General features: G+C 36.7%; 2 protein-coding genes across 2 annotated transcripts; one reads left to right on the top strand and one right to left on the bottom strand.

The window, feature by feature from the left end:
- Positions 1-4,669: 4,669 nt before the first annotated feature.
- Positions 4,670-5,456, top strand: LOC120129903 (3-dehydrosphinganine reductase TSC10A-like). The gene is made up of 2 exons (XM_039147296.1): positions 4,670-5,212; positions 5,314-5,456. Exons 1-2 carry the CDS (start codon positions 4,703-4,705, stop codon positions 5,362-5,364), a joined length of 561 nt encoding a protein of 186 aa, XP_039003227.1. The 5' UTR covers positions 4,670-4,702; the 3' UTR covers positions 5,365-5,456.
- A 1,018-nt stretch (positions 5,457-6,474) lies between these two features.
- Positions 6,475-7,698, bottom strand: LOC120129949 (elongation factor 1-alpha-like; the record flags this gene model as incomplete). Its single annotated transcript, XM_039147331.1, has 1 exon — positions 6,475-7,698. A coding segment is annotated over one exon (654 nt), but the record flags the coding sequence as incomplete, so codon positions are not given.
- Positions 7,699-24,074: the final 16,376 nt, after the last annotated feature.

The raw sequence follows: 24,074 nt of genomic DNA, 5'->3' as shown, positions 1-24,074 counted from the left end.
ATCGAAGTCGAGAAGCAAGAAGAATTTAAAGTGTTGTGGAAAGAAGGGTCACTTGAAGAAGGATTGTTGGAGTCTAAATAAAAACTCCAATCCACAAGTAGTACCGCAAACACTTCAGATGATGGAGATGCTCTATGCTGTGAAGCGTTCAACCACCATGGAAGGTAGAAAAAGATTTGCAGATATATGGCTCATTGATTCGGGAGCAACATATCACATGACCTCAAGAAGAGAATGGTTACATCATTATGAACCTGTCTCAGGAGGATCTGTGTATAGTTGCAATGATCATGCCTTAGAGATCGTTAGCGTGGGAACCATCAAATTGAAGATGTATGATGGAACAATTAAAATTGTTCGAGATGTGCGACACGTGAAAGGCTGAAGAAAAATTTATTGTCCTACGGATTGTTGGATAATAATGCAACAAAGATTGAAACAAGGAAAGAAATCATGAAGATGTTCCGTGGAGCGCTTGTGGTGATGAAAGACGAAAAGATAACAGCAAACTTGTACGTGCTGAAAGGAGAGACTTTGCTAGAAGCAGAAGCCTCTGTTGCCTTATGTAGTTCAGATTCTGCAATGCTATGGCATCAGAAACTTGGACCCATGTCAGAACAAGGAATTAAAGTCATTGTGGAGAAAAAAGCTACTTCCAGGCTTAACAAATGTATCACTTACTTTGTGTGAGCATTGTATAATAAGTAAGCAACACCGGTTGAAATTCAACACATCAAGTTCTAGAGGCAAAAGTGTTCTAGAATTGGTTCACTCTGACGTATGGAAAGCACCAGTTACATCCCTAGGCGGAGCAAAATACTTTGTCTCATTTATTAATGACTACTCTAGGAGATGTTGGAGGTACCCTATTAAGAAGAAGTCAGACGTGTTTTCCACTTTCAAAAACTTCAAAGCGCGAGTGGAACTTGATTATGGAAATAAGATCAAGTGTTTCAAAACAGATAATGGAGGAGAATACACAAGTGAAGAATTTGATGACTTTTGCAGGAAAGAAGGCATTCTAAAGATAGTTCACAGTGGCGAACACTCCTCAACAAAATGGAGTGACAGAGCGGATTAACAGAACCATGTTAGAAAGAACAAGAGCAATGTTGAGGGATGCAGACCTAGAAAAATCATTTTGGGCAGAACCAATTTCTACCCCTCTTCCTATTAACTTAAAATTATCCTCCAGTATGAGTCATAGCAATGAAGAAGAGATGATGGAGATGTCTAGAGTGCCGCATGCATCGGTAGGGAAGATTAATATTCGCTATGATATGCACAATACCAGACATTACATAAGCAGTGGGAGTGGTTAGTCAGTACATGGTGAATCCAGGCAAAGAGCATTGGAATACAATAATGAGGATCCTGAGATACATTAAAGGGACCTCAAATGTTGCATTATGTTACGGAGGATCAAACTTACTTATCAATGGGTATGTCGATTCTGACTATACAGGGGATTTGGATAAAAGCAATTCTACTACATGATATATGTTCAAAGTTGCTAGTGGAGCTGTAAGCTGGGTTTCAAAATTACAGTCAGTTGTGGCTACATCCACAACAAAGGCAGAATATGTAGCAGCTACACAAGCTAGTAAAGAAGCAATTTGGTTGAATATGCTATTGGAGGAGCTTGGACACAATCAAGAGTATGTCTCTCTATTTTGTGATAGTCACAGCGCCTTGCATCTAGCAAGGAATCCAACATTTCATTCAAGAACAAAGCACATACGAGTTCAATACTATTTCATTCGTGAAAATGTGGAAGAAGGGACATTAGATATGCAGAAGATCCATACCAAAGACAACATAACAAATTTCATGACGAAGGCAATCAATGCTGATAAATTTACCTGGTGTCGATCCTCTTGTGGCCTGTCAGAAACATAAGCAACATGAAGGTACAAGGTAGAAAGAATGGTTTGAAGATATGATTATTCCAATCAAATCTTCAAGTGGGAGATTGTTAAAAGTCAAGCAACAAGTTGGTCAAACTTTCGGTGCCAACTTGTGCCAAATTGTTGAATGAATTTTTCGGTGCAATGGTCAAAAGTTGCAACTAAATGATTGAAAAAATGGTAAAATCTCAAATTTAGTCATTGTACTTTAGGATATTTACAAGATTAGTCCTTAAACTTCAACTAAATACCTAACCCATTTAGCTTCAAATCCATCCCAAATCATTCTAGCTTTCTCCCAATATTAGAGAATTTAAAGAGTTTTCTTGAGAGTTGTTTTCTCCTTTTTATCAAGAGATAATTGTTATTGTTTTCTCCTTGTTAGATCAAGAGAATTGTAATTCCTATTTTCTCATAGTGAATTTCTCCTACCGTTGCCTGTGATTTTTACACTATATATTTAGGGTTTTCCACGTAAAATTTGTGTATTCTTTATTTCATTTTTATTTTCTCAAATTATCAGTTGCGATTTTGCTCTATTCGATATTCGTATTTCACAACATATGTATTATCATTGTTACTATTTTTTACATTATCAATCTGTTACGACTTTCATTATTATGTTACGTAATCCCATAGCAGGGATTTAAGAAAAAATGATCCCACAAGGCCAAAATCTCTCAATTTCTCCTGTCAATTTCTTCAAAATACGACCCTATTTTGGATGAGCTAAGTGTTGTTGGTTGCCTCACATCCATTGCTGAATTTAATGTGGTAACATATTACTGTTACTGTGTAAGAGTTGAAGGGAAAAATGCCAAGATAATGCAGAATGGGAAAAAATCCCATTCTAACGTGGTTCCAACTTTATTTTCTCATCTACGGCATTTTCTACAGTACACGCCTAAAGATCCAGATATCTCGCCGTCTTTAGTTGAAATAGGGGTGTTGCTGCATGTTAGTAATTTTTATTTGTTTAAGGTGTTTTAATGGCAGAGATGGAGAAAAGAATAGAGGCGCCAAAGAGCATGCAAAACGATAGAGCCAGAGGTGTTTTTACAGTGAGGGAATAGAAAGAGGCTAAGAAAGACCCTCAAAAGGTATCTCATAAATCCAGTGTTGTAATTCGCAGAAGACTCACTTCTACCAATTACAATCATGGTCTCACCAGGTATGAATATAAATCATGATTTTTCTTGGCTCCTTATGATGGTTTGAAAAAAAAACATGAAATTTTATTTGTTTTCAGGCATTTTCACTCTTTTCTTTTCTGGATTTTGTTTACCCTTTTCTTGATTTTTGAGAAGTTGGTGGGTTGAATTTTGTTTTTTCTCTACCTAAATCAGCTGGAGATGGTTACGTTTTTCCCCCAGAAGCCATCTGCCAGCAATTATGGATTTTCCAAGAAAATGACTAAATGATTTTGTGACTGTTGTTTTTTTTCTCTCAGCAGCCAAATACGGTGTTAAGAAATTTCCCATGTAAAACTTCTATAATGAAAACAAGCAAGGAGACTCAACTTTTATGAAGGAGAAAGCAACGAAAAGAAACCCAAGAAGACGCCTAGAATTCCCGGCCACCTCCACATGCAGCAGCAACCCTATTTCAACTAAAGACATCGAGTAATCTCCATGGATTATGCATGTAAAATTTTAGCCTGAAGACGCCGAGATATCCCGGGATCTTTAAGTTTGTACTGTAGAAAATTCCCTAGATGGAGAAATAATGTTGGAACCACGTTAGAATGGGAATTTGTTTTCCATTCTGCATTATCCTGGCATTTTTGCCAGAGTTGAAGTTCATCTATTATTGTAAATAAGATAAATAAATTTAAAGTTATTTAAATTCAATTCAATAAATTCGATCAATATTAAATTCAAGTAATTTAATTTAAGTTCAAAATTAACTTAAGTTTTTATGACGAACTATTTGATACTTAACATAAAAAATTAACGAACTATTCAAAAATAATATATTAATTTTCTTAAATTAAATTCTTAATAATCTTAATTTTTTTTAATAATCATTTAATAATTCTAAAAAAGTGTATTTTTTTAATAAGAATGGACATGATAATTGAGATTATCAATACCCAAAATTCAAATATAAAAAACAACGGTCACAGTAATTTTTTATATTTTCAATGGACTGATTTTTCTAAAAAGAAATTAAATAAAAACATTAGACGGCTAAGATTTGAAGGAATGAAGGTGACAAATCGCCATTATTTTGTGGAAGCTATAATATTTGATTTCGAGTTTGATGATTTTAGACTAATGAGATTTCAAATCGAACAGAATTTAAATTTACTTTTTTAAGATTAAATCAAACTCAACAACGTTCAAATTCAATATATCTCATTTACAATTTTAGGTTCAGGGTCAAATCACTACAAGCCCTAATTTACAGCAAGTGCCGAGTTCATTTTTTGAGCTCCAGGGTCAACTCGGCCATGAGGGTTAGCATCTAAGATAAAACAAAGTCATTATTGATCCAAAGCAAGTGAAAAATGCAGTACGAGAGCAAACAGAAGAGGTGTTGGCTTGACAAAATAAGATTAAAGCGGACAAACCAAAGAGAAACCTTGGTTAAGCAAACATTGTTTATACGAAAACTAGGACACCCGGGAAAATTACTCTCCAAAGCAGAACGAGCAATAAAAATTGTCACAAAAGGGACATGCGTTGCCGTTGAAAGATAGAATCAAATTGGCGAGAAGAGAAGCACACAGAAACTTATATATGCATACAGGAAACTAGCAAAACCTTAATTATTTCTCTCCTAAACAAACTTCAATGGTGCTCTTCGGTCTCCTCCTCCTACCAATCCTTCTCCTCCTCCTCTTCATTGTTCGACCCCGCCCGGTTAACATACCTATTAAAAAGCGCCATGTTTTCATAACAGGCTGCTCAATGGGCATCGGTCTAGCCATAGCCAAACAAGCTGCATCGGAGGGAGCAGGCATTTCCCTTCTGGTTCGCTCCCTGGACCAGCTCGAAAAGGCCAAGCAATCGATCCATCAAGTGTACGAAGTTGAAGTCTCGATCTTTTCTGCCGATGTCCGTGACTATGATTCTGTCGAGTGTGCGATAAACAAGGCCGGCCCCATCGATATTCTAGTAGTTAACCATGGGGTGTATTATTTGGAGGAGCTTGAGAAACAAGGCGTAGATGTGGTGAAGATAATGGTAGACGTGAACTTGATGGGAAGTTTCAACGTCATTAAAGCTGCTTTGCCGTTGATGAAGGATAGAAAAGACAGGGGACCTGCCTCCATTGCTCTTATGTCTTCAATGGCCTGCCAGGTTTTAAAATTTTAGCTTAATTGATGTCTTTCAGCTTTTAATGATAATCTTCTAATTAATATATAATGTAGCTATTTTGACATATATATTAATGAATATAGGTGGGTACATATGGTTTTGCGGCTTATTCAGCCACCAAATTTGGGCTTTGAGGATTAGCAGAAGCATTGCAACAGGAAGTTTTGGCAAACAACATTCATCTCTCTATAATTTTCCATCCCCTGTTGAAACTCCAGGTTACGAACAAGGTTTGAATAACAAGTGTCTGTCTCTAGGAACTAAAGCTTAATTCTCCATCTCAGTTTATGGGAATTGAATTCAATCATTTGAAAAAGAAATATCAGTTTCATGCGTAGTTTGCAATCTGTTCAACACTGCCATCCAAGTGATTATTGAACGGCTAGGAAAGTGGAATTTATAACACTAGTTTCTCCCGTACAACTTTCTCTCTTTTGCTTCTTATCACATTCCTGATTTCAGAGATTGGGTGTTTAAGATCAAAAGCACCAGATAAACAGTGGTTACTAAGCTTCTGAGCTTGAGAATCCTTCTCCATATCAAGTTACAGTTAACGTTCTCATTCATTAAACATTTCACTTGTTTATGCATTAAACATTTCACTTGTTCTTATCACATAAACATGCATATCAATACACTACGGCCGGTGAACATGAAATAAATGATAATCCTATACAATTTCAAGGCTTCTGTGGCCCGATGCAATGCCTTCAACCACTTGGACATCCGAGTCGAATTAGACTTAGGGTGCGTTTGGTTCACGGAATGTAATATTACCAGTGGGAATAAAATATTATCAGATAATAGGATTACTGAGAATGTTATATTACTGTGTTTGGTGGTTTGGACAGGAATGTAAGATTACCATGTTTGGTTGAAAGAATAAAAGATTACTGGAATGCATATTTTACCAAATTGTCCTTGTTCTATATTTTTAACAAGTAAAATTCTAAATATTTAAATAAAAATTATTTATATAAAAATTCTATCTGTTGATAATATATTATTTGAGTATTTAAATATATCATGTATTATTTTAATTTTAATTAATGTTAAATTTTACATAATTTATGGTAAAAATATATTAATGTTTACATTGTGGAACTAGCTTCAGTTCATATATGACACATTCACTGGAAGGTTCTTGTAATTTTCAATCGACAAGGTTTACATTTTTCTATATACAATAATTTAGTCATTTGATTCATACTTAACCGGATTAGTATCCGCAACAAATGTTAAAACATAGAGAATTTAATAATAATTCATAGATTAAAACATAAACATCCGGTAAACAATCTATAGTAACAATCCTGAAGCTCTAGTTAAAGAGAATGTCACAAAACAACTATTAGAATAGATGGCAATTGCCATCTAATTGACCATCATCCATGGTCCATACACATGGCCTTCTTCTCAAGTTGAATGCAAGAGAAGAAGACTATTTCGGGCTTTCCGTCTACTTTTTTGCATAAGTAATCAACATCTGGTTTTGCTACATCTTGAAACCTCGTAGTGCCTGCATCGCAACTGTTGATTGCATCTCGTTTTCATGCTCCACAAAGGCAATACCTGGTTTTGTTTCCACCATTCTGACATCTTTTAAACCAGGGTATTGATTGAAGAGCATTTGCAACATCATTGTGGTTGCATCATGAGGAAGATTCTTTTTTTTATGGAAATTGAGCAAGACAAACTAAAGATAGATTCAACAACGATGACCAGGGTCTCAAACAAAACATGACAGATTTTAGAAATAAAAGCAGATTTTAGAAAACTATCATTGCAGTCACAATTATTGCTCAAATGCAACCTCACTTCTTCTTGGCGGCAAATTTGGTGACCTTGGCACCGGTTGAGTCCTTCTTTTCGACGCTCTTGATGACGCCAACAACAACGGTCTGGTGCATGTCCCTCACAACGAAACGTCCAAGAGGTGGGTACTCCGAGAATGTCTCCACAACCAGAGGCTTGGTCGGAACCATCTTCATCATCCCTGCATCACGGTTCTTCAAGAACTTGGGCTCCTTCTCAAGCTCCTTCCCAGATCGCCTGTCAATCTTGGTCAACAATTCAGCAAATTTCACGGTAATGTGGGAGGTGTGATAGTCGAGAACTGGGGCATATCCATTTTCAATCTGAACAGGGTGGTTCATGATAATGACTTGTGAGGTGAAGTTGGCTGCCTCTTTGGCAGGATCATCCTTTGAGTTCGAAGCAACATAACCACGCTTGAGATCCTTAACAACAACATTCTTAACATTGAACCCAACGTTGTCACCAGATAGAGCCTCCGGGAGGGATTCATGGTGCATCTCAACAGACTTAACTTCAGTGGTTAGACCAGTGGGGCCAAAGGTCACGACCATTCCAGGTTTAAGGACACCAGTTTCAACACGACCAACAGGGACAGTTCCAATACCACCAATCTTGTAGACGTCCTGAAGTGGATTCTGAATAACATAATGTTATTTGGTGGCGCGGGAGCTTCTGGAACAATTGGTCTAGCACCCAGGTAGGGTAATTGTAATAGCTGCAGTATTTTGGAGGAAAAGAAGGAGAGAGTAATGAGAAATATCTACTCTCTTAACATTCTCCTTTTTCTTGATATGTAACTGATACTAATTTCAAAGTAAAAAATATAACTAGACCCTCAAACAAATAACCATGTTTTTCATTCGATTGCAACTCAAAAGTATCTAATTTTCAACTGTTAGTGTTGTGCACCATCACAAGTCTCATAGAGTATAATGATATAGAATGGTCAAGTTCACTTAGCATCCGAGATTTCATCAGAGCAAACAAATAGGCCAGAAGTTTTCAACACAACAAAGCAAAGAAAATTCCCATGTAGTTGAATAAAGATGCTCTTGCAGCAACCTAATTCTCAGAAGTTATAAATTTGGACAAAGACTGGAATATATAACCTTCTAAATAATCCATACTAACAGAATAATAAAAGTTAATTTCAACCAGGGTTCATATAGAGAGAGAAACATGGTCGATCCATAATAAGACACTATATTCATATCACTTACAGGAGGTGTTGCACCGTAAGCACCCACATAACCTGGATTCAAACATGCACAACAATTAGCAACACAAGTTGAGAGAAAGAAGATAAAGTGCAATATAAATGCAAAGTAGACAAGCCAACTGTTGGATATACAACCTGAAGAACACTGAATCCACCCTCTGCAAAATTTTGTTGGTAGAGCCCAATATTTGCTCCATTTACTATGGCTTCATAATTGGCATTTTTTTCCAACCAATCATGTATTAATGATTTATAAAATAATAAGTTTTCGCCAAAATTATCGAATTTCTATACAAGTTTTCGCCAAAATTTATGAAATAACAATGACATACCCAATTACCCATTGATAATCCAAATTAAAAAGAACAAAAGAATTATATGAAATACTATGAGAATTCAATTAATGTGCAATCGAAGTTTCCAGCTTTTTAAAGTGTAAGCTTAGGGAATCCAAAGTAAATTGATAAGAAAACGGAATTGAAGGTTTACATACTTGACGAGGGAGATAAGGCGTTTCTCGGCGGCGATGATTTGATCGGTAGATGTTGGAATTAAACGGAGAACAGACGGCCATGAGGATTTTCGTTTGACTACGGCGGTTTATGCAGAGGATTGAAATTCGGGTTGGTTAGTTTCTTCCACCATTTTTATAGAAATCAAACTGGAAGAACTATGGAGAGAGCGGTTCGTACAATGTATGGGTTGTTTCTTTGCTTTGAGGATGGGAAAACACAAGCATTTTTCTTCGTTTTTATATGCAAAAGATTTGATTTTGAGTCTACGTTTGAATATTATAAGAGATTAGGAAAAAGAAAAAGAAGGTGGTAATGAATCAGAATGCGTTTACTGAAGCCATAGAATTATATAACACGAACGAAAACAGAAAACAGAACAAATCTAGATTTCATATAAAACGATGAATTTCACTGCTGCTGAGAAAATAAAACAAAGAGAGTGAGAAGAAATCTTACCAGGAGAATGGGAAAATGAAATTTTTCGCAGAGGCAAACTCGGAGAAGAAGATATGCAGAGACAAACGGGGAAACGAAGGGTATTTTAACCCTTAACACGAGAATGAAAAAATACCTAAGATACATGTAGGAATAACATTCCCAGGAATAAACACCCCAACATATATTGTTGGTATTGAAAGATTACCCGAATCTTACCCAACCAAACATGGGCATCTTTAATCAGGAAAAAAAATGACGGCTGAGAATGATAGAATCCTTGATCCAAACACACTCTTAGAATGTTACATTTCACCTCCAAAGAACCTCTTATTTCCTCTATTTTCCCCTTTTTTTTGCTAGATTTTCTTCAAATTTTCATAAATTAAATTTCGTGTCATTGTGTTCATGCACTTCCCTTCTATAGAGAACCTCATTTTTTCTATATTTTTTCAAATTTTCATATCTTTTTCTGGGGGACATTTCATGTCCTTGTGTTCACGCATTTTCCTTTTACAGATCATAGTTCGAGAATAAATATCAAGGTAAAACTATATTTTCTTCAAAAAAATATCTAAATAACATTCAATTATTCATATCAAAATTAAATTATTTTTAAAATATCAGTTAAGACCTAAACAATTCTCGAAAGTATATAAATAGATTCCATTTGATTATATTTATTTTAATATTAAAACAGAATTATAAAAGATAAATTTTAAAGGATATGAAGGTAGTTCATAGTATCATATGGAGTAACTTATAATACGATGGTTCATTATGGGTTAATATATTATTATGAATGAAGATAACGATTTATAGTTTATTCCTTTAGAATAGACTTAGGGTCATTAGATGCAATTAAATTTAAGATGTTTTCCTACTAAATTCAAAGAGAATATCGTGGGGTGTTATCTTAATGAAATAGATGCCTATATATATTTGTTGGGGAAACCGGGTTATTTTTCACACGAACGTAGTTTCAAAATTGACCTAAAATGTCAAGATCAAAACTACCAAAGGTTGCACAGTGGATAAACCTGTCAAACTATTGAATATTGAAACACAATGAAAAAACCGAATAAAAAAATAAAGGAGAGAACACACTAAATTTACGAGGTTCGACAAGAATATCGTCTACTCCTCGGACACCACACCGGATGATAACTTCACTATAAAAAAATATTACAATAAATAGAATTCTTTAGAATTCCCAAAGTGAGAGAATGAAGAAAACAAATGGAAGAGAGAATTTGTTTTTGGGATGATTTCTAATGGAAATACTTAGGCCTATTTATAGTTGAGTTTTAAGGACTAAACTTATAAATAACCTAATATTTTAGGGATCAAATATGAAATTCTCATGTTCAAAGCTTGGTCACCTACAAAAAAATTTTCCAATGTGTACAAGTTAGCCACCAAATATGAAATTCCCATGTTCAAAGTTTGGCCACCAACCAAGATGAAATTTCCAACTTGCCAACTTAATTTCAAGAAAAATCTAACAAATCTCCACCTTGGCTTGAAATTACCAAGCCTACTCAACTTCTTCAACTCCCCAAATTTGTAGTGCCTCTAATTGCGCTCACAAGCGCCACACACCCGAAGGTGTTCATACTTTCAGGATGTTAATCAAGGTCAAACAATGATTGAACTTGATTACTGTTACCACCTTGGTCATCATATCTGTAGGATTTTCTGATGTCGCAATTTTCTGAAGTAGAATCTTTCCTTCTTCAAAGATCTCCCACACAAAGTGATACCTCACGTCGATATGCTTAGTCCTTGAATGATAGACTTGATTTTTCATCAAGTGAATAGTGCTCTGACTGTCACAATAGAGACTAATGTGACTTTGAACAACTCCCAAGTCTTCCATCAACCCGTTAAGCCAAATTGCTTCCTTTACAGCCTCTGAAACTACCATGTATTCTGCCTCTGTTGTAGACAAGGCCACTGTAGATTGCAATGTAGACTTCCAACTTACTGGGGCTTTAGCAAGAGTAAACAAATACCCAATAGTTGATTGACGCTTATCCAAATCACCAGCATAATCAGAATCGGCATATCCAACCACACACTGACCAAGTGCTTCATCCTGTTCAAAAACTACACCAACATCCACGGTTTGTTGGAGATACCGTAGAATCCATTTCATAGCTTACCAATGTACTTGTCCAGGATCATGCATGTACCTTCTCACAACTCCAACTGCTTGTGAAATATCAGGACGCATACACACCATTGCATACATCAAGCTCCCAACTGCATTAGCATATGGAACTTTTTCCATATACTCTCGTTCTTCGTTAGTTTTAGGAGATAATTGAGAACTAAGTTTCAAATGAGAAGACAGTGGGATACTTACATGTTTGGTATTTTCATTCATGCCAAAACATTGTAATACCTTTCTCAGATACTACTTTTGTGTTAAATAAAGCTTCTCTATCTGACTACTTATCTCCATACCAAGAATCTTCTTGGCCTCACCTAGATCTTTCATCTCAAACTCTTGATTCAATTGAGCCTTTAATTTGTCTATCTCCTTTTGACTCTTCGAAGCGATCAACATATCGTCAACGTACAAGAGAAGATAAATGAAAGATCCATCTTTGAGCTTTTGCAAATACAAACAATGATCATATTTGCTTTTAGTGTACTTTTGCCTCCTCATAAAGCTATCAAATCGCTTGCAGCACTTCCTCAGAGATTGCTTCAATCCATATAGCAATTTGTTCAGCTTACAAACCCATTTCTCACAACCACCATCTTCGTATCATTCTGGCTGAGTCATATTGATCTCCTCTTCTAAATCACCATGCAAGAAAGCCGTCTTTACATCACGTTGAGCTAGCTCCAAATTCAACTGTGCTACCAAGGCCAACAATATTCTAATGGAGTAATGCTTCACAACAGGGGAAAATACTTCATTGTAGTCGATTATCTCCTTTTGAACGTAGCCTTTAGCTACCAACTGTGCCTTATAGCGAACATCTTTCTTGCTATAATATCTATCTTTCTTTGCAAATACCCACTTGCATCCAATTGCTCTTTTACCTTTCGGTAATTGTGTCAGTTTTCAAGTGTCGTTCTTTTGAAGAGATTTCATTTCTTCATCCATAGCACTTTTCCACTTATCACTTTCCAAGCTTTGCATTTCTTCTTGGTAAGTGATAGGGATATCATCATCAACAACTAGAAGAGCATAGGCCACCATATCAAAAAATCGAGCATGTCTACGAATTTCTCTCCTTGTCCTTGTAACTGCAAGTGGTTATGGTGTCTCCAATAGTTCTTGGGCTTGAACCTCTTCATCGTCTGATTCTTCTATTGGATTTGAAGAATCAGCTGCATCAACTTCTAGGATCATCGTCTACTGAAACTCCACATGTTTTGGAGTATGCTCCACCTGCTGCAGAGTACTATTTGTCTGGACAACTTCATTTTGTTACCTTCTTTACTAGGGCAGATTCATCAAATGTAACATATCTGCTACAAATTATCTTCTTGGTGTCTAAACACTAAAGGCGGAATCCCTTCACTCCATGGGTGATTCCCATAAAGAGAGCTTTCTTTGCTCTCAGATCAAGCTTGGATTCCTTCACATGATAATAAGCAGTGGATCCAAATACATGTAAGGAATCATAATCAATAGCAGGTTTTCCAGACCATACCTCCAATGGTGTTTTTCCTCCTATCGCTGATGATGGCAGATGATTGATGAGATAGCCAGCATATGTCACAGCCTCAGCCCAAAATACCTTGCCTAACCCAGTATTAGATAACATACATCGAACTTTCTCCAATAGTGTTCGATTCATACGCTCTGCCACCCCATTCTGTGTGGTTTATTTCTAACAGTAAAGTGTCGAACAATACCATACTCATGGAAAACGTCAAAGAATGGGTCACTTTTATATTCCCCTCCATTGTCCGTCCTAAGACGTTTGATATTTCTACCAGTCTGGTTCTCGATCATATTTTTCTATTTCAGGAAAATTCGAAGCACTTCATCTTTAGACTTCATCGGATACACCCAAACTCTTTTGGAAAAGTCATCTACAAAAGTTACAAAATAATGGTTTCCTCCCAAAGACGATGTCTTTCCCATACATCTGAGTGAATATAATCCACAATACTTTTTGTATTATGTATAGTGGTGCCAAACTTCACTCTCTTCTGTTTTCCCAGAACACAATGCTCGTAAAAGTTCAATTTGCAAGCCTTTGCACCTTTCAATAATGATTTCTTTGCTAGAATTTGCAAGGATTTCTCTCCAGCATGTCCCAACCGCATATGCCACAACTGGGTTGCATCCAAATCATCACATCCGGAGCTGCTGCAACTTCTCCAATAATTGTACTACCTTGGTAGTAGTACAAATTATTTTTCATGATGCCCTTCATCATCACAAGTACGCCATATATGACTTTTAAAACTCTATCTCTCATAGTGACTACTGAGCCTTTGGATTCTAAGACTCCCAACGAGATGAGATTTTTCTTCAAATTGGGCACGTATCGGACATCCGTCAGAACTCTGGTTGATCCATATTGATTCTTCAATCAAATTGAACCTATCCCAACAGTTTTACAGGTATTGTCATTGCCCATATAAATAACTCCTGCATTTAGTTATACTAAATCGGAGAACCACTCCCGATTAGGGGACATATGATAGGTGCAACCCGAATCTAATATCCATTCATCTGAATGGAATGTTGTTGATGAAGCAACCAATGATATGTCAGAGTCATTTGCATCATGCTCTACAACACATGCATCTGGAGAAGCTTTTCCTTTCTTCTTCAGCTTCGGACAATGTTTCTTTCAATGGCCTTTCTCATGACAGAAGGCACATTCATCTTTTCCCAGTCTGGACTTCGACTTTGATCTCCCTCTCCACTTTTGCTTTTGACTTTTCGAGCGACCTCTTGCCACCATGGCCTCCGTTGCTTCGTACTTGCTCTCCTTCTTGGTTTTCTTCCTGAGCTCATAACTATACAAAGCAGCAGTTACATCTTTAAGGGTAACATTATCCTTACCATGAAGTAACGTTGTCTCAAGGTGCTCAAATTCATCTGGAAAAGATGACAACAACATCAAGGCAAAATCTTCATCTTTGAAGGTTTCATCCATGCCCAATAAGTCTGTCACTAGCTCATTGAACGCAATGATGTGTTCATTCATACTGGTGCCTGGTTGATAATCAAATGAACAATCTTTTCTTCATGTGGAGACGATTCTAAGAGCTTTTCTTTAGGAATTTTTCCTCCAATGCTTTCCACATCTTACTTGCAGAAATCTCGTTCTTGTAGCTATACTTCTGCTCCCTAGAAAGACATGATCGAATCGTGATGCACGTCAAACGATTGATTATTCCCCATTCTTTCTCATCAATTTATTCGGGCTTTTCTTCCTCAATGGTGATGTCTAGACCTTGTTGGAATAAAGAGTCTAACACCTCGCCTTGCCACATTCCAAAATGACCAGATCCATCGAACAACTCCACCGAGAAATTTGCATTTGACATCATCCTCCTCACCGGTCCGGAAGAAGAGCTTGATGTCTGTATTTTGGCATTTTAATTCCAATGAACAATATTCAATAGCATGAATTGTATCTTTTCAGCAACATAACCACCTGGATAACCTCAACCGAAGCTCTGATGCCAATTGTTGGGGAAATCGAGTTATTTCCCACACGAATGTAGTTTCAAAATTGACCTAAAATGTCAAGAGCAAAACTACCAAACGTTGCACAACGGATAAACCCGTCAAACTATTGAATATTGAAACACAATGGAAAAACCGAATAAAAAAATAAAGGAGAGAACACACCAAATTTACGAGGCTCGACGAGAATATCGTCTACTCCTCGGGCACCACACCGGATGATAACTTCACTATCAACAAAATATTACAATAAATGGAATTCTTTAGAATTCCCAAAGTGAGAGAATGAAGAAAACAAATGGAAGAGAGAACTTGTTTTTGGGATGATTTCTAATGGAAATACTTAGGCCTATTTATAGTTGAGTTTTAAGGACTAAACTTATAAATAACCTAATATTTTAGGGATCAAATATGGAATTCTCATGTTCAAAGTTTGGACACCTACCAAAGAATTTTCCAATGTGTACAAGTTAGCCACCAAATATGAAATTCTCATGTTCAAAGTTTGGCCACCAACCAAGATAAAATTTCCAATAAGTTGGCCACCAACCAAGACGAAATTTCCAACTTGCCAACTTAATTTCAAGCCAAATCTAACAATATTCTCTTTTTCTCATGTTATGTGTGATGAAGTCGGATAAGAAAAATTGATCTCCTCTCATTGATGTTATCATCAGGACTCATTTTATTAGTTTAATAAATATTTAATGATAAAAATTGTTACTTCTTTTAAATTGCTTAGTCTATTAATCATTACATTATGCGGAGGGGCCGTACAAATCCATGAAGGTGCATGGCAAATAGGTTACTCAAAATCAATCGGCGTATGCTCGATTCTTGAAGGCGAGTTATGGGAGCTCCATGAAGGTCTCGTCCATGCATGGAACTTTGGCAAAAGTCAAGTAATAGCAGAAATGGACAAATTAGAGGTTGTTAGGTGAGTTAAACTACACAGTCCCTCGATTATTTTGTCAATTAAAAATTTGGGGGCAATTTGTCCAACTCAAAACTTAATGGATCATAAGTATTAACTTCTACGCAAAACAAAACATGACATGTCATTGGTGACACACGCCAACTTTCAATTAGTTACTTTTTTTCTGTCTCTCTTTTCACCAACCCTACAAACACAATGGAATATAGATCAAGGTGTTAGAAATGAATTTCTCCTCCAAAGTTTGAATATCATATTATTAACGATTTTAAATATTAAATCAATTATTTTTTACTTTACATGTCATGTTAAACACTTAATTACTCCCATAAAAGATTAACATGCTCAAAACATCAAAAATTCGATTAAATTCAACCACAAAAAGGAGAAATTCGACAACGCCAGCCTATGGATTTCCTTGGCGAGCAAGTCAAAGTTAAAGGCTATCGATTATCAACCCCACTATTGAAGTTTCGCCCATCTCCAACCCACGATGGCCTATAAATTTGCTACTTCCCATACTTGGTCAAAACGTTCATTCCATTCCTATTCCCAATCGTGTGCTTTCAAACACAAAGCCAACCAAAATATCCCATCTTCAACCTAATCAAGTTCTCTTTTTAATCAGTCTATCCATGGCAACGACGGGTCTTGGAGTCAGCCTAGCAGAAGCTTACGTCATGCGTTCTCTAGATAAGCAGAAGATGAAGAAAATGGAAGAGCAGGAGGTAACTAAGAGTGATGATAATGTGTTCGATGAAATGAAAACTCCAGCAGCCACCGGTTGTTTCTCCTTCTGGACGTCTAAGAAAACCCATTCCGCTAAGGTTTCTTCTTTTAATTCTGCAAAAAAACCTCCCTAGGAACCAATAATGGAATCGCAAAAGTTGCTTGAGGAACACGTTGGGTTTTCTTTTAGTGACGTTTGGTTCATTATTATTATTTTGGTTCTTTGATCATTTAGGTTACTTTAAGTAGATGATTTTGGAATTTCTGTGGCGAATAACTGAAGATTATGTACCCTTCTGATTCATATTTGCACCAAAATTGGACACAATAAAAGCTATATTACTCGATTTTTTTGTTCATGTATATAAATTAAGCAGAAATAACATTTATTTATTTATTTTTATGACTTTATACAAAATATAATATAGAGTAAACTACTCAAATGACCACTTAATTATGGGTTGGTGTCAACATGACTACCATGCTTTCAATTTTGTCAATGTGACCACATAACTATATAAGTGGTTTCAATCATGCCACATAAAATTGGTATAGTTACACATTTGATCCTTAATACTTATACATTCAATCAATTTGATCATAATTTTAATTTCATAAATTAATCCTTCAATCCTGATATAACATGTGTCACTAGGGAGTGAGCATTCAATCGAGTCGAGTCAAATCGATTAAATTTTTTTTCGAGTTATTCGAGTTGACAAGTCGTATTTTGTAACTCGAACTTAACTTGAAACTTTTTCAAGTCGAGTCCAGTTTAAGAAATTCAAGTCGAGTTATTCGAGTTTCTATACAAATTTTATTATAATTATTTATAGTATTATGGTAAGGATATATTTCAATTTTTTGATTTTCTCTCTCTCTCTCTTTCTCTCTATGTATGTATGTATGCGTGCGTGCGTATGTGCGTGTGTTTATTCTTTTTACATTATAATGTTATTACAATCTAAAATTATAAAATACATTTACAATATTATATTTTTAAGAAAATCTTTTGAGGGTAAAGTATTGATGAGAGTATAAAAGAATCAATAAATTGATGAGGAGAAAGAATTTGCAAACAATTGCAGTAAAAAAATCAAATAGATTAAAATGTAAAGTTAATGGACTAAATTGAAAGAGGGTATATTTTTAGTGAAAAATAGGAAATAAAGTTACATAGGTATTACATAGTGGTATAGGAGCATGTAGTTCAAATTTGGTAAAAAGAAATAGACTTAAAATGAAGGATGAATTGAAGAAATAAGAAAATCATGAAAAATTGAGGGACTAAATTAAAAAATGTTATCAAAAAGAGGAATTGAAAGCACATAGTTATTCTACAATGGTTTAGGAGCATGTTGTTCAAATTTGATAAAAAAATGGACTTAAAATGAAGGAGGGATTGAAGAAATATGGAAATCAGGGACTAAATCGCAAAATTGTAAAAATAATCAATCAAATTTTTGGTTTTTTGAGTAACTTGAAATTTCCAAATTTTAATTTGACTTTAACTCGAAAACCGATTCAATAATTTGAGGTGACTCGAATACCTCGAAATTGAAAAAAAAATCAAATTTTCGAGTCGAATCGAATTTTGCTCACCCCTATATGTCAATCGATAATTTGAGGTGACTTGAATAACTCAAAAATAAAAAACTAATTTTTTATTCGAACCGAGTTTTATTTATCCCTACATGTCATAGTGTCAGACTGAAAATAAATCTGAAATGAAACATGTTTATATAGGCTTCAACCTAAGTCCCTAGGATAGAAATGGAGCACCCAAGCCACTGGACCACCCAAGCCACTGGACTAAATGCTTTAATTGTTTACTAATTACGACAAATTCTATTTATCTTATAATATTATTAATAAGAAAAGAGCAAAGAAAAAACATTGAAATGAGGTTTCAAACCTAGGCTAATTATAAAATATAAGAAAACTATAACTAGTTAAACAAATATAAAAATTAGTTGACCCTTATTCCCATATGTAATGGGGTAAGAGGGAGGTATGATAGTAGGGTGCCCCCAACACTAGGTTGAGAGCAGCTTGGAGACTTCCGAATTATGAATTGCCCACCGTGGGACTCGATCCTACGATCCCAAAATTATAAATCTTGTGCTCTACCAACTATAATATTTTATATATAATATATATTTTTTAAACCGTATTTAATAACACTTAAATATATGGATCCGCCACCTATGAATGTTAATGACAGTTTAGTGTTAATGTAGAAGGAGAATAACAAATTATAATAGTCTGAGAGTATGATGATTACTTTTGGAAAGTAAAATAGAATTCTCGAGAAGCAGGAGGCCCCCTTAAGGAGGAACCTTTCTTTTGTTGAGGGAGAAGAATAGTACCGTTTTATTTCTAAAGTAACAAGTTTGAGAATAAAGCGTTGGTTGATAATGATAGATAGTATGTTTGGTAATGAAGAGAACATTTAGTGAATATCACTAATATCTATTTATTATGGATATAACATATTGGTTTCTGGCTTTTCTGAAAATGGTTAAGTCGTGGGGAATTGGCCACATCATTGGACCGAACAGAGTTAGGTTTTTGACCAGAGTCATGTTTTTGAAGATTGCTAAAATTTTTTAAAAATGCATAAGCAACCATATGTTACGTAAATAAGTACAACATTTCAACCTTTTTCCCCCTAAATCTCTGTTTCATTCTTTTGCACCATACCTCTCTCTCTCTCTGCCTTACCTGGGTTTGCCTTGTGTTTTCTTTTCTCATGCCTAACTTGCCCTTCTTAATTATTTCTGCTGCCACCAGAATTGGAATCCTAAAACATTGCAATGTTGAAGAATTGGCATGTTGAATGATGAAGTTAGTAGTTGATGAGTATGGTTAGTTGTAGGAAGCTGTTATATTAGTTGTATGCAGTTACACGGTTACATAAGATTGTTGTAAACTCTTGTTTAAATAGAGTAGTATAGTTCAATAAAGAATAACACATTCTAATTCAATACTTTGCTACTTTGCTGTGTTTCCAAATGCTTTATTTCCACATGGTATCAATCGCCATAAGCTCCTGGAGCCATGAGTTTCTTGCTGCGCAACTCAAGGTGTGCTGATTCAGCTTAGAAGGCAGTTACTTAGTCGTTTGGTATGGTGTTCTTGGTTGATTACCAGATTCTTTAATCGTCTTCTTGTTCTTTTTCTTCTGGAGACTGTGATTCAATGTTTACTAACAAGAAAATCAATGTGGTGCTCGATGAAACAAACTTCTTGTTGTGGAAACAAACTTCTTGTTGTTGAAACAACAAGTCTTGCTCACTGTTCGCAGCCATAGGCTTGAGCGACTCCTCACTGGTGTAATGCAGTCTCCGCCAGAAATGACAATTGATGAAGATGGCAACTTGGCTCTAAATGAAGCATATGATGACTTTATAGCTCAAGATAGTGCATTAGCATCTTGGTTGCTGTCTACTATTAGTCCGCACCTCTTATCTGACGCCAGACAGAATAGTGATTATCCTGTAGGCTAGCTCCGACAGACGATTCACAAGAGAAAATTCGCCCAAAAACCAGAGAAAAAAAAGTCTCTAGGGTTTAATAAAATATTATAAAATCAAAAACAATCCAAAAAGCAGTCCACAAGCCGGACTGTTATAGCAAAAAAATCGTCTTTATTCGAATTTTGCCAAAAATAGCAAAATCCCGAAAATCACTCTAAATTGAAATTCGAAATAAAATAAGCAATCTCCCAAAAATCCGGCCTAAATCGGATTTAAATTGACTTCCTAATTAACAATCGAAATATTACCATAAATAGTAAAAAATAACTAAATCTAGTGATTCGGAGGGGAAAACGGCAGAATTTGAGGTTGAAAAAAAGGCCACATGGAGCGTCGAAAAGAGCTTTCCGGATTGGGGTCTTATGCGCGATTCTGACACCTGTAGCCAAAGTTATGGCCAAAAGACTGAAACATACTCAAAACGACCCCAATGAGGAACATGTCACAATCAATTCCCGCCTTTGCGCTGATCTGCCAACTCATGGTATCTCAGCGCCATCAACGTGCAATCTGACAGCTCAGCATCATCTGTCTCGGATCCCCCTGCATCATTATCTCAGTTTGTGGGAGCTAAGACAGCTTCATCCATATGGGCCACGGTGTTGCAATATTTTACAACGAGGTCTTCAACCTCAGTAATGAGTCTACACTGCAAATTACAGTCTCTCAAGAAAGGAGAAGACAGTATGAGAGTTTACATTGCTAAAGTCAAAGAGATTTGTGATGCTTTAGCCTCGTGTGGGAGCCCGGTTCCACTTGTGGGACACATTGCTAGCATTTTGAAAGGGCTACCCCGTGAATATCAACCATTTATGGCTGTTATCACTTCAAGTGGTGACATGCTTCCTTTGGATAAGGTTTGCACTATGTTAATAGATGCAGAAACTCAAATTGTTGGTTTCGATGCTCAAGAAGAAACGGTGATGGTTGTGGCTCATGTTGCCCGTGGAGCTGGACCAAGTGATCATTCCAAACGATTCTACTCGAACTATGACAAAAACCATATGACCACTGCTCGATCAGGTGGCAGGTCAGGCGGTCGTGCGGGTCGAGGGAAAGGCAGACCACTGGTTCAATGCCAACTTTGTGGTAAAATTGGACATCTAGTTGACAGATGCTGGCATCGTTATGATGAGTCATATCAAATAGTCAGTAATGCTCAATCGAGGTATGCTGAAGAATCTGCCCAAGCTCACACTGCTGCATATAACAAGTGTGCATGCATGTGTTCTTCGAAGGGGTCTCGGTTACATGCTTCAACTATTACTGATAACTCTATAGATGAGCAAGATCAGTGGGTCGTTGACTCCGGCGCCACCCATCATGTTACCCCGGATGCGGATGTTGTAAACTGCAAAACTGGATGTACTGGTCCAGGTAAGTTAGTCGTCAGTGATGGTGTTTCATTACCTGTTGGATTAGTTGGCAACACAGTAGTGAAATCTGCTTCTAGAATACTTCTGGTTAATGACTTGCTTCATGTACCTGGCATAACACAAAACTTGTTGTCTGTGTCCAAGTTTGCTAGGGATAACAACGTGATGTTTGAATTTTATGCACACGGTTGCAGTGTTCGTGATGCAATTAGTGGAGAGGTGATTCTTCAAGAAAGAATGCAAGACGGGCTCTATATGTTTCCTAATACAACTATCTCAAGTTCTTGTAAAAATGCTTGTGTAAATGTTGTTTCAGCTATTGATACTTACAATCTTTGGCATAGAAGGTTAGGACAAAAATCGTTTGAAACAATTGTTATTGTTTGCAAAGCTATGAATGTACAAGTAAGCAAAAATATGAATAAAGTCTGCGAAGCTTGTTGCATTGGTAAAAGCCATAAGCTGCCATTCTGTTACTCTAAAACTGTCTATACTAAACCCTTCCAACTAGTATACACTGACATATGGGGACCAGCTCATGTAGTCTCGAATGATTTTCGCTATTACTTATCTTTTGTTGATGCTTATTCAAGGCACACTTGGATCTATTTTTTGAAAGATAGGTCACAGGCTTTTCACACATTTAAGGCATTTCAACATATGGTGACAACTAAATTTGGACTGGCTGTGAAGGTTGTTCAAAGCGATTGGGGTGGAGAGTATCGCAATCTCTCAGTTGTGCTGTTAAGAGAAGGAATTGCTCATCGTGTTGCCTGCCTGCATACATCTGAACAGAATGGTGTGGTCAAAAAGAAGCATCGACACATCATTGAACTTGCCCTGGTTTTGTTAGCACAAGCTACCATGCCTTTGCGTTACTGGTACTATGCAGCTGTTACAGCGGTATTCCTCATCAACCGACTTCCTACTAGAGTTTTAGAAGGATTGTCGCCCTATGAGAAGTTCTTTGAACAGAAGCCAAATTATGATTTCATGCGAGTTTTTGGCTGTAAATGTTTTCCTCACCTAAGATTGTTTCAACAACACAAGCTTGAGTTCCGTTCCCAGCCTTGTATATTCCTTGGTTATAGCCCTCGGCACAAAGGCTACATGTGTTTAGCAACTAGTGGCAGGATATATATTTCCAGACATGTTATCTTTGATGAGTTTACATTTCCATTTGTAGGGACTGGAGGATTGGGTGACGTTAATCAAGTCAATAAACTAAGGTCTGCATAACTTAAAGTTATTGCTGACATGAAACAATTTCGAGATAATACTGCTGGTCTAGGCTCAAGAACAACAATCAATGATATGAATCTAGCCGAATTAGCTGCAGCAGTTTCACAGGAAGTGGCCAGTACAAATGGTGATAATGTTGGTGAAAACTCTGGTCATACTGGCCAAAATATGATTGACCTGGGTGAGTCTTCACTTGAAGCTACTGCTCATGAAGATATACATGAAGAAGATGGCACGACTGAAGCTGATACGAGTCAACTTGTGCCAGTAACTGCTCCAGTTGATAATACTACCTCCTCAAGAGATGACAATGTTTCTAGTGTGATCGTCCTTCGATAATGATGAGGAGTAAGTGCGGGATATTTAAGCCTAAAATATTTGTGGCCAGTTATGCAGACATGGAACCCCTTAATGTTCATGAAGCATTACAATCACCTCACTGGAGAGCAGCTGTGCATTCTGAATTTGAAGCGTTAACGAAGAATGACACGTGGTCTTTAGTTAAATTACCTGAAGGTCGCTCAGTTGTGGGGTGCAAGTGGTTGTTCAAAGTAAAAAAGAACCCTGATGGCTCTGTTAGTAGGTATAAAGCCAGGTTAGTAGCCAAAGGTTTCTCTCAAATACCAGGACACGATTTTGGAGAAACGTTCAGTCCAGTTGTTCGATTTGCGACGTTGAATGTGGTGCTTTCAATAGTTGTTACCAATGGCTGGCAATTACGCCAGGTTGATGTGAACAACGCATTTCTGCACGGTGATCTGCATGAAGAGGTTTTCATGCAGCAGCCACCAGGCTTCGAGTAAGTTGCAGCTGACGGCAGTCCCTTGGTGTGTAGATTAGAGAAGGCCTTGTATGGTTTACGCCAAGCCCTTCGGAATTGGCAAGACAAACTGAAAAATTCCCTACTTAAGTTCGGTTTCAAAGAATCTTCAGTAGACACCTCTCTGTTTATTCGCTGGGAAGGGGGATACTGCGTTTACTTACTTGTATACGTTGACAATATAGTGCTGACTGGGAGTTCAGTTGTTCAGATTGAAGAAGTGGTGAAATTTCTTGGCAGGGAATTTGCACTAAAAGACCTTGGTGAATTACATTACTTTTTGGGTATAGAAATTAAACGTTGTGGTAGCTCGTTAATTCTCAGCCAAAGGAAGTTTATCCTTGAATTGCTGATGAAGACCAAGATGAGCACTGCTAATCCTGCTGCCACACCAATGCTTGCATCTGCCAAGTTGAGTCATGATGCGGGGGTATTGCTTCAAGATGCATATGAATATCGAAGCGTTGTAGGTGCCTTATTGTATGTGTGTCACACCCGCCCGGACATAACCTTCAACGTCAATAAGGCAACACAATATATGCA

Source organism: Hibiscus syriacus, unplaced genomic scaffold (genome assembly GCF_006381635.1).
Source record: "Hibiscus syriacus cultivar Baekdansim isolate YM2019G1 unplaced genomic scaffold, ASM638163v2 tig00110505_pilon, whole genome shotgun sequence".
Lineage (NCBI taxonomy): Eukaryota > Viridiplantae > Streptophyta > Magnoliopsida > Malvales > Malvaceae > Hibiscus > Hibiscus syriacus.
This window is presented reverse-complemented; position numbering and strand designations above follow the sequence as displayed.